General features: G+C 38.1%; 2 protein-coding genes across 2 annotated transcripts in view; one reads left to right on the top strand and one right to left on the bottom strand.

Moving 5' to 3' along the window:
* The window catches only part of CMSS1 (cms1 ribosomal small subunit homolog (yeast)), a 207734-nt gene that overhangs the window by 145588 nt on the left and 50579 nt on the right, over positions 1 to 11567 (bottom strand). The window lies entirely within an intron of this gene.
* The window catches only part of FILIP1L (filamin A interacting protein 1 like), a 187302-nt gene that overhangs the window by 112647 nt on the left and 63088 nt on the right, over positions 1 to 11567 (top strand). The window contains exons 5-6 of the mRNA XM_017830819.1: positions 1080 to 1253; positions 8327 to 8505. Coding sequence (XP_017686308.1) covers positions 1080 to 1253; positions 8327 to 8505 — 353 coding nt within the window. The remainder of the gene's footprint in view (positions 1 to 1079; positions 1254 to 8326; positions 8506 to 11567) is intronic.

Here is an 11567-nt window from a genome sequence, read left to right on the forward strand (position 1 = left end):
ATATATAAATATATAAATACACACACACACTTCAATTCTTAAGATTTAAAACTGGAATACAGTGAAATGAGAAACTAGAAAACAATGAGTCTAACATGAACATTTTAAATTATGTCTGAAATTCAAAACGAAGCATATGAATGAAAAAGGTAAGAAGTCACTTTTTATTCCTAATTTTCCACCTCCTGTAATGCCAAGTTAAATCTCTGAAGATCAGCTGTCAATCCAACCATAATTATATTTTTAAGTTAAATGTCATTACTTTCCAAATTCCAGAACATTTAAGATGTACAAAGATCACTCTTCTACTTTTTTCTCACAATGCTAAGAATTAGAAATAGAGTATTTTGTATTTTAAATTTGTTTAAACAGTCATAATTAGGGATATAGGAGTCTTCAGCCAAAAGGAGTCAGAGTGAAAGTGTTATCCTTTCCTGATACATCCTTCTTTCTGGTTTCCTTCCTTCCTATTCTACCCCTCTAGGATTAGCACATACTTTCTTGAGATCATTGCAGACAATGGATGTTTGAGACAGTTCATGCAGTTATGTCAGTCAATGCAATGGAGGCAGGGGGCAACCTCCACCACCAGAGGCAGGGTGGGGTAAAAAGAACAGACATAGAAACATCTGTAAGGGGGTTAAAGTACAGAAGCCATCTGCACCCAAAACATACAGAATGTACAACACTTTCAGGCTTCAAGAAGCATTCTGTCATTCTGCACTAACAATTTAAAGTCAATTTCTAATACTACAAGTCAAACTTTGCCCTGAAATTTTGTTTTATGAATGCTACACACTGGTCCAGTAACAGCAACACAATGTCATCACTAACAAAGTACTTAGGTTTTTGATGAAGGTTCTGAAGATTTTGGAGTCTATACTGAACGAGGGAAATACAAAGATCAATACTTCCCCTTATGCTTTTCAAATGTCTTCACATTACTATTTTGGGTCATTTTACATACACAGGAATATTTACAATGTTTTTCAGTTTTCTTAAGATCAAAAGCGAAGAGTTAATCTGTAAAGACATTTATACAGTTTAACAAGACAAAGCCTTACTTTGTGTTTCTGCAGGCCCAAGATGAAGTTATAGGAGTACTTAAGGCTGAAAAAATTGACTTGGCTTTGCTTGAAGCACAATACGGCTTTGTTACTCCCAAGAAGGTGTTAGAGGCACTCCAGCGAGATGCTATTCAAACAAAGGCTGAGCAATGGCAAGAAGATATCTATGAAAAGCCTATGGGAGAGGTAAGAACAAGTAATTGATATTTAACCAGAGTTCCCACCAAATTCAACAGAAAATATCTCACCCACTTCTGAGGAAGAAAGCAAATGAGCTCTAAATCTAGAATCTAAAACGAGTGTAAGTGACAGCAAAACAAAGTCCAGGGTCCAGCTGGGACCCAAATCTAATGATCCTCACTTGTACTGTGGGCTGGGGGCTTTACACATTGAGAGACATGATTTTGTCTAATTCAAACTCTGGTAATCACCCTTCTATTATTGAAACCATCTCTCCCCCCCCCCCCTTCTTGTTATCCATATTCACAGCCCATACAAACAGAAGCTTCCCCAATCCCCCTTTGTTCCATGAAGGCCACTGTCAGTAGGGGCCCATTCCCAAGCAATGACACAGCTGCCAACCTTTGCATATCCCAACTCCCATTAATTTGGGGGAAGTTACAGCTATACCTGCTTGGTCTGAACAGTTACTATAATGAGCTGGCATTAGAAACTTCATCCAGGCAGGAATCTATTATTCTCACATTACACCTAAGTAACCTTTAGTTTAATTACACTGCTGCAGCAGCCCCCATACTTTCTGAACAATGTTATCTGATTAATTTCCGCCCTGCAATGCAAATCACTGGATATTAAAACCCCTTCATATCAGAATGTGTTTTTTTATCCCAGGTAATTGTCTCCAACTCGCATAAACATTTTTTAATATGCTGCTCAGTATAAATAAACATCATAAAAACAAAAGCAGAAACTATGAATAAAATTCTCCTACCAAAGGTTGTTCAAATTTTCTGACCAGAAATGTACCTAAGGATACAGAGATCATTACAGGAAAATTATAGGAGGCAAAAGGTCAACACTCATTCAGAAGCTCAAAGGTTAAAATCTCTGGATATAATCTGAAACAGATAAAGTTCAAGTGTGAAGGTTAATTTATTTTACAACATTGCAGCATTATGTCACAGAAACTTTGAGCACAAATGGAAATAATTTGAGGAGAAGTCCAAAGAAGTTTGAAAACATAAGCTCAGTCTGTTACTTTACATGTAAAGTTTATACAAACTTGTTCCTTCTTACACTTAATGGCAGAAAAAGAATTTCTAACACCACTGGATTTGGCAATTTCAGAAGGCAAAGGTAAATATTCTGAGAGCAAGTGAAAGGCTGGAAGGACCACTGCCACTCCTTGGTCTTGGTAAACCAAGGATGCTGTAGTAGGCAGGCATTCCACAATTTCAATTTCAAAATCCCCCTAAATTATGTCAGAAATACATTTAAGGGTTTTTTTGTATTTTTAAAACATATATGAAAATCAAAGGAGAGATGAAACCAGCCACAAAGTCTGGGAACAGACCATTTAAATTCCCCCTTTGGCACACCTTTGTTTCTGCCTGTGCATCTCACTCTTGACAGTTTAGTCTGGTAGCCCTGAACACAGAGTATCTTCCCATAAATCAAGTGAAAATACAATGAATTTCAGAAGGCAACTGCAGGATTTCCAGTTCTTTAACGTTCTCTCACAACTCTCTCATATATTCTAATCTTTAAGTTTCTTGGTAAATTTGGTTAAGAATGTAGTGGGAAAATTTGGTGACTGGACAATTTTACTCATTGGGAACAGGATTCATAGGTGAAGAAATGTAGCAAATTAGAAAACAGCAGTAATACATCTTCCTTTGCAAACGTATGAGGAGTGTGACAGACTAAAATCATGTCTTCCCTTCCTACGAGGAGAGTTTTTAAATTTCTTTTAAAAAACTGAGGGCTTTTTCAGTCAAACTTGCTCTACAGCTATTTCTTTCTATCAGATAAGATCACTCTTCTTCCTCACACTTGAGGGGCATAAAAGAAAACAGGCTTTCATTTCGTTTTTGCTTCTGACTCAAAGCCCTGAAAAGGTTTTCCATCTTTGCACGGTTCATAAATGGAGACCAAGCCAGTTATTCACAAAAAAATCTGTCTTCAGATCAACTGTCACTTCTCTTGAATAGAAAACAAAGAGTATTCAATGTTCTAGTAAATATAGAATAAAAATATAAGAATCATTTTCACACACTCAAAAATAACCAGTTTTTTTTTCTAAAGAATCAAAAAAATATCAGAGAAGGTGATGTAGGAAAAAAGAGATAAAGAGATAGATACTGCAGAATTTATGGTGTCTTTTTCTCATGTCTCAAATCTTCACAGAATTAGAAAGCAGATTCTGGTTTCTAACTCTCCCCAGCATCCAATAATGCAGCCAAAAGATAAAAAACCTGGGTGCTTCACTATTTGCAATGGGATGAACAATAACTCCTATGACTTGGAGATCTCCTTAAAAGCACCGAAACTAGATGAAAGCCTATATTCTGCATCCATTAAGAATAATTAAAAACATAATCCATTTTTAAAGGCCAATCGACTTGGGGAAAGATGCACCCTCATCAGCCTTCTAACAAAGTATATCTGACTGTATCCTCACAACATCTTCTAAGTGTTGGTCAAAACTTTCCAAGGATGACAGCTGTAGAATACCAATAATTTAGTCATAGGAAGAGCCTGTTGACAATGCAGCATTCAGGAAAAGAAGACCAACATATCTGCATGGAAATTTGGCTCACCTAGGGTTGAAAAAGGCAAGTGCTTCCATAGTCTCTGGTAATCCCAAACTCAGGGTTATACACTAACAAACAATGACCATGAGAATATTATTACCCTGAACTTTGGATAAAGAAATGTAACACTACAAAACAGCCTAAAAAGAGAACGATGAAGAGTTCAGTTCCAATGTAATGGATTTGAGATACACCACCCTAGTTTGACTTCAGACACGAGTTGGTGGCAAAATGTATTTAAACTATTAAATTTGTGTGAATTTTTAGCTTGCTGAACTATTCACAGTTACGTAAGGCTATGCCTCTTATTTTCCATTGTATTGTACAGCATGTTCAAGTATTAATTCTAGCGAAAAGCCCATATGGTTAGCAAGAACAAAACAACAAATCACTTAATTAAGATTTTATCACTTTAATTTATACTGCTGCTTATTAGTCCTCTGTGGTTTTTAGCTAAGAACTGGTGTAGTCTGAGTAATCTTGTGTGTGTTCATATAAATGGATATTTCTGCATGGGCAGATTTAGCATTTGGCCAGAGTAATTAAGAACCCTGGGCTCTTGGAGATGCTTCTGTGTGAGGATCTCACACTAGCAGGGGTTCACACAACTTCTCTCTCTTCCCTCCTGGATACATGGGAGTCAGCCACAAGATCCCACAGGGAAAATGCAAGAGTCAAATCTGCTCCCCAGGAAGATGCCCTTATTCTGTAGAGGAATGCAACAGAGTTTCCCAAGAAACCACACAGAAGTGCAGCAACCCAGTACCAGGCTTTGCTCTGCTTCGTGCTGCAGGGAGGGAGAGCTGCTGCACAGGAACACATACAGAGGTGTCACAAGGCCAAGTGCCCATCCCCGTTATACATCTTATATGCAGATCTCAAGTGTCTGCATTAATTGTGATGTAGGATCTGCAGTCTCTCCAATTCTCTTCTCTATAACCCACCTGTACCAGGAGACAGGCCCAGCACTTCTTTCCGTCTCTCCCAAATGGAATCACAAGCTCACACTCTCCACCTTGCTCCCATCCACAACAGCCAAACACCCATGGTAGAACTCATTTGGCAGCATGCTGGAAAAGGAACCTAAATGCATCTCTTAATTTGAGCAACAGGAGAAAACTGCCAACATGCAAACTGCTTTAATGCAGCAGCTTATTTACTTTTCTCTCTTACCCTTTAATATAAGCAGGTCTCCCCAGGACACTACTGTTCTTTTTCCCAGTTTAAAATTCCTCGTTCCACTTCCCTGCCTTGAATACACACCTCACCCATCCCAAAAACCAGTTTGTAATCCAAACCGGTTGTAATCTCAACACTGACAAAGGCACTACTGTGAAGTGGAAGGCACTGGCATCGCTCACTGAGAGCTGCAAAACAAAAACCTGGAGTTACTTCTTGTATACATGCTGCTTGGATTACTGCTTCACTTAACCTCTTGTAGCTATTCAACAAACACTCCAGAGTTAACAAAATATACTGAACCTATAAAACCCTGCTGGCAAGTCCCACATCCTTTACACCCAACAGTGCAGAAGCAGAATTATTTTATACTTGGTTACTGTTGCTGGGTTGATGACTAACCCCCATCCCCATCAAGTATTTACATGTTCAGAACCAGGCTCATTTGATTTATGATCAGCTTGTAGCCACAAATTTCAGTTTTCTTATGATAGCAATTTACACATCCCCTTTGATTACTACACGTACTTTGGACGTGGTGCTCCAATCCACACTAATGCTTATCTCTACTTTTTTAACCCCATTCATGCAGACTGCCTGCCAAAAGCAGTTGGAAGTTCAAGCCTTTGCCTTCTTCCAATCTGACCTCACACCGAGGGCTACGACCAGCAAGCACTCATGCAAAGCTGATGCCCAGCTCATGTCAATTTAAGCAAGACAGGGCCACAGTTGCAAGCAGCACTGCATCAGAACTTTATCAAAAAACAGGAGGCAGGCTGCTTTCTGAGAACAGTGTAAATTCACCTGACAGCAGGATCTTTAAAAAGATAAGGATCAGAAACTCAGGTGACAGTGCTTCATGCATCTACAATAGCTGTTCCAAAAAATCCCTCCAAAATCCTGGGGGGGGGGAGGTCGATTAAACCTCTTTCTGGTAAATTAGTAGCTGAACAAAAGTTTCAATTTGTGAAATTTCCACTTATGCTAAAATAAGGGAGAGTGTGAAGAAATTAAAATGGACAGTTTTCTTCAACCTGACCTTTTAAGGCAATCCAGATCAACCTCTGTAAAAGATACTGAAAACACAGCCAAAAGATTACTGTATAAGGCGACACTTGCTTACTGAGAAAGTTTGCACATGCAAGGGTTTAGGTAAGAAATGTTTTTCCAGGAGAGGTCCTGCTTCAGGATTATGATTCCAGAAAGCTGCTGCTATAAAGTGTACAAATTATTAGTGAGCAAGATGAAAAAAACCTAAATGATCTGCTGTAAGAGCACCACAAAACAGCCAAAACAACAAAAAACCCCCCATAGATTTCTGTGTATTTCTTGATCAGGCATGAAATTAGCTCAGCTATGTTACAACAGAAAAGACTCTCTCTCAATGTCATAAGTTGAAAGTGCAGGAAATTTTCAAAATGGTCCACGTTTTTGTTGGAATATTCTGGACTCAAACTATTTTCAAAGTCTTGTCAACAGCTCTTTTTTCTTTTCATAGCAGTGTCAAAAAAAGTTAACAATTATTTAGGAGAAACATAAGAGAATATATATAGCTTTAAAAAAAAAGCTGAGATAAGCAGGGGAGACTTGGAAGTCTACGCAGAAATTGATGATATCCTCACTTATTCGAGGAACTCATGTTCAGGCATTCCAACTCTTCCTGTCATCATTTCTACTGGCCAAACTGTGAATAAACATGAGGAAAAGATAATTAATCACACTGCTTGGAATTAAATTGTCCAAAATAAGCAGTGGCCCTAAGAATCTGAAGATCTAGTGCTTCTTGTAGCACATGGAATTCCTTGTGGGAGAAACATCAGAGAAACAGAACCAGCTTTGCTTCCCACACTGCCCGTTTGGGAATTCTTTCCTATTAATAGAGTGAAGCACTACGATCAGATTGACCTACTAGAATAGACTATAGTTAAAAGAAGGCATTGGGTTGTGAGCTGAAAATTTCTCTTTTCCAAAAAGGTTACAAGGATTCCTATGACCTGATGAAGGAGTCTCCAAAGGTGAACAAGCAGGGAAAAAAGTTGCTCACAAATACAGACTCTTCCCAGGTCTTTAGCTGGCCTCCAGTGATCCTCCCCGAAACTTCAGCTACATCAGTAATGTCTAAAGAGGAAAACCACTTATGGTTTCATACGCACACTTGCATAAGTCGGTCACATTCTGAATTCAAAATTATAACAGAATCCCCAGAATGATCTCTAAGTTTGAGGATATTATTTAATAGTTTAACAGCGTAGGTCCAGCAAACAGTTATGCCAACAACTCTGTGGTTCAGAAAAACTAAAACCGATTACCAAAACCTAAAATAGATTGTTTGACTTAAAGTATTGCTATATATTATGTTTAGAAAAATTGAAAATTTTCCACTGAAAGGGTGGTCAAGCATTGGAATGGGATGCCCAGGGAGGTGGTGGAGTTGCCATCCCTGAAAGTGTTCAAGAAATGACTTTATGTGGCACTTAGTGCTGTGGTTTAGTTGGCATGGTGGTCTTCAGTTAAAAGCTGGACTGGATGATCTCGGAGGTCTTTTCCAACCTTAATGAATCTATGATTAGAAGTCAAGCAGAAATCCTTGAGGAAGGGGAGGGAATTTGATGTTCAAAGTGTGCTATAAAGGCGCCATCTGTAAGACGAAGATCTCAACAACATGTGCAATTTGAGGAACAAAACAGGAAATGATGCTGTTAAAAGAAGTACTTCTAACTATTAAAAAATTTAGCACTTACTTATTCCAGAAACCCAGAGCCATGCTCAGAGTAAGCACAAGAGACAGGATTGTTTTCCACTCTTGGCACTACCATGGATTTACTGTCAAACCAGAAAATGGCTTTTTGATGTACCTGCCTACCCTCACAAAAACAATTTAATGCTCTTATTTCCTCTGCAGCTACAAGTGAGGCAGCTATTTCTATTCAACCAAAGCCAGTCATCCACTGTGTGAAGCAGTGGACGAGGCTACTTCTGCCAAGACATCTGGTTTCTCTACCACAATGATCAATGAGAAAAGCACAGCCCTGGGAACAGTAACTGTTAATTAGTAGCTGTTGAGGAACAGTCATGGCAGGAGGAGGAAAAGAAGGCAACTGAGGGTCCTGCAAAACAGTACCTTATTTTTCAAATTTGTCAGAATTTGACTGACAGAATTAAATAAACCTTTCCAAACAGATACCAAAAGACCTGGCCGTTAGGCTATAAGTGCAGTTTTTATTATTATGCCACTCTTAAAATTTCTCAATAATAAAGCAAAGCAAAAGTTTCAAAATATTTCAGGAGTTTTTGCTTTTTTTGTAGCTTGATAAAGTTGTAGAGAAACAGAAAGAAACTCACAGACGAATGCTGGATCAACTTGTTATGGTAGAAAAATCACACAGACAGACTCTGTATGAACTAGAGGAGGAGAAGAGGAAGCACAGCAAATACATGGAAAAAAGCGATGAGTTTACAAACTTGCTGGAACAAGAATGTGAAAGGTAAGGCTACCTCTTGCCACAATACTAAGAAGTATGTACAATTTAATATTACATCTAAGCATCTGTCTGCTTTCTTACCCTGCATCCACTAAAAATCAGAAATATTTGCGGAGTTATGTTTTGAGAGTTCAGTTGTGAAAACATGACTAATACTTTTAAATAATAATAATGCCTACATCTCCATGAGCAGGTGAGGTAGGATAAACAGTTGGCAGATTCTTCAGCACTTCTGCAGGGTGACATGGATGTTACACTGTAGAGAATACAGGGAGACATGCAAATGTATGAAGTTACAACAACAAGACACAGGTGAACCTTTCAGTGTGTTTTAGATGCTCGGTATACACTACAGTATGTAAGTAACAGAATAACAGAAATCAGGCAGGCAGCCTTTGATGGCAGAAGAAAAAGACATGAGGAAAAGTAGGTGTTTGTCAGACAGAGAGAGGAAGCAAAAGTAGAGGATAATTTACGGAAAGCTTTGAAAATAAGAATTACAAAGTTCTCATATCAGGATTAGTGTAAACCCCATAAATCCAACTTTATTATAAAGTGTAACCTAAAAGCATCACAGCTTGTTTAAGCACAGTCTTACAATATCAATACCAATTCTCAGAAGAAATTAACAATTTAATATCATTTACTGTCTTTAAAAAAAGCGACTTTATACTGTGGCTTTTCTGAATCTGCAGTAAAACTGAACACATCCTAAGGAAAAAAATATCAAAGAACATTTCCTATTCCCTGGATAGCTAGTCCAGAAGATAGGAGAATATTGTCTCAGTTTCCTTTCGCTTAGGAACAGATGGAAATGTTTGGGTGTGAGAATGTCAAGCCTATTCTAAACTCACATTATGCATAGATAATTCTTCCTTTGCTTCGCCTGTGTAACATCATGTTCTACGCATTTTGGCAGTGTTCGCACTCTGCACTACACCTCTCTCCTGCACGTCTATCAAAGACAGCACATATGCTTCCCACCAAGTACCCAGCCATATTTATGGCTTGAAACTACAGAGGCTGGGGAGAAAAACCCTTTGTTTCCCAGAAAAAATGTACACAGATGCAGGCAAGCACAAGCAGGCAGAGAAGAGCACGTACTGTGAACTGTTCTTGTGAAACATCATAGTATCAGGAACCAAAGCCTGAGATCAATGGAAGTGTTCGTCTCTGCTGTCTTCTCAAAATCTCACTCATCTCTTAGAGACAGAGCTAAACAACTACAGTTGCTAAAAGTGGGAAAATGCTGCATCAGATGCATGTGCTCACACTGTGTGAAAAGCTGCACAGAAGAAAAGACTAAGCACCAGAGTCGTTGCAATTTATTTATTTATTTTTAAACAGGATAGGCATGGGATTAAAACTCTCTTCCCTGCCCCTTCTCCATAACCCTCCCTCCCCCTCCACCCCCCTTCCCCAAGAAGATTATAAAACATTTACCACTATCATCTACAACATTTAGTCTAGCTGCCTGGAAAATGGTGGGAAGAGGGAGGAGTACTGAGGTGTCTAATGAGACCTTAGAGGATGTAATAATAGATTTCAGATTAAGTCTCAATTTTCGTAATCTTTTTTTTTTGGAGAACGTATTTTATGTGGAAAAGCTTAAGGGGGTGTGATGTCACATGTTGAGCTGATTCCAAAATGTTTGCCAAGTAATGTCGCCATCAAGATCTCCATGCAATTGCCTGCCATAACAAAAAAAAAAAAAAAAACAATAAAAAACTCCAAAACCAAAAAAACACTCAGCAAGTTAAGGCACAGCTCTTTCTACATTAGCCTGCTTGACACAGCAAAGTGACCTTTCTTCCATTTCAAAAACCTTAGTCCAATTTAAATTTTCTCAGGATGTGAATTTTGCATTTGGATTAGGAACAAATAGAACTCTACCAAAAGTTTCATACATAAAGCAATGACAAATGAATCTTTGTTTACTCCCAATTCAATTCAATTAAAAAAAAAAGAAAAGGCAGAAAAGCAGTAAGTATTCATCAATGACTTTACTTTTTGTTTTCAGCCAGAAGCAATATTCTCTGTTGGATGTGTGATGGATATATGGTATTCTTAACAGTATTTCAGATTCAAAGCAAAATCCCGAACTTCAATTAGTCAAAAAAGTATCTTGCTTTTATCAAAGAGCAAGGGTACAGTATATGCTAAAGATATCCTTCAGAAGTATAGAATGTATGCAAGCCAAAGAAGGTACATGAATAATATGTGACTATGTGATCAAAATGAAAAAAACTTAGAGGTTATGAAACACTGATGCTGAAGTTCTGAAAACTACTACTAATAGCAAGAAGAAAGAAACTATTAGTCAGATCCAACTCCTACGTACTGTTCTGGATACATTCACAAATAAGACAGAAACAAAGCATTTCCTCTTTCTTGTATATGGGCTCAGGAAGAACTGAAAAATTCTTAAATGAAAATTTTAGTGATGAATTTATGTTCTACATAAACTAGGCAACCCTCCACCCCTAGGGCCTTTCTGCTGCCTTACGCCCTTCATCAACAACATTTCTCATTAAAAGTTAATGTTTGGATTGTGCAAAATATTAAGAGTCTTCCCTGACTCAGTAAAAACTCTTCACCTTAAACAATTGAGACTCACTTTGACTTCATAATAAGGAAACAAGACTCTTTGTCCTCAGCAGTTGTACACTGTCAGATTTGGGAGTTTAAGCTTTTGACAGGACTAGTGACAGCTTTCAAGGTATGAGAACCAGATTAGCATTTAAGGTTAACCCTTTATGCATTTTAAGCATTCTTCTTGTTGGCAGCCAAAACTAATCCTCCATAGGCTTGCTGTAGTTTCGAGATAGAGACTGGTCTTCAAACTGAACAGAGTGTCATTACTTACAAGAGACATTTACCAGTAAACAAATGATGAAATCATACTACCATCATTATACTGATTCATCTTCAGTCATATGTACCTTTAACACATGGAGACACTGATAAGCCTCTAGCAGATAAGAAAAGGTTCTGAGGAGAAAAGGAGACCAGTAGACAACAACTGGATAGGTCCTTCCTGCACTTCAACGTGAATTATACTCTGT

The sequence above is a fragment of the Lepidothrix coronata genome, unplaced genomic scaffold (genome assembly GCF_001604755.1).
Source record: "Lepidothrix coronata isolate B3197 unplaced genomic scaffold, Lepidothrix_coronata-1.0 Scaffold184, whole genome shotgun sequence".
Lineage (NCBI taxonomy): Eukaryota > Metazoa > Chordata > Aves > Passeriformes > Pipridae > Lepidothrix > Lepidothrix coronata.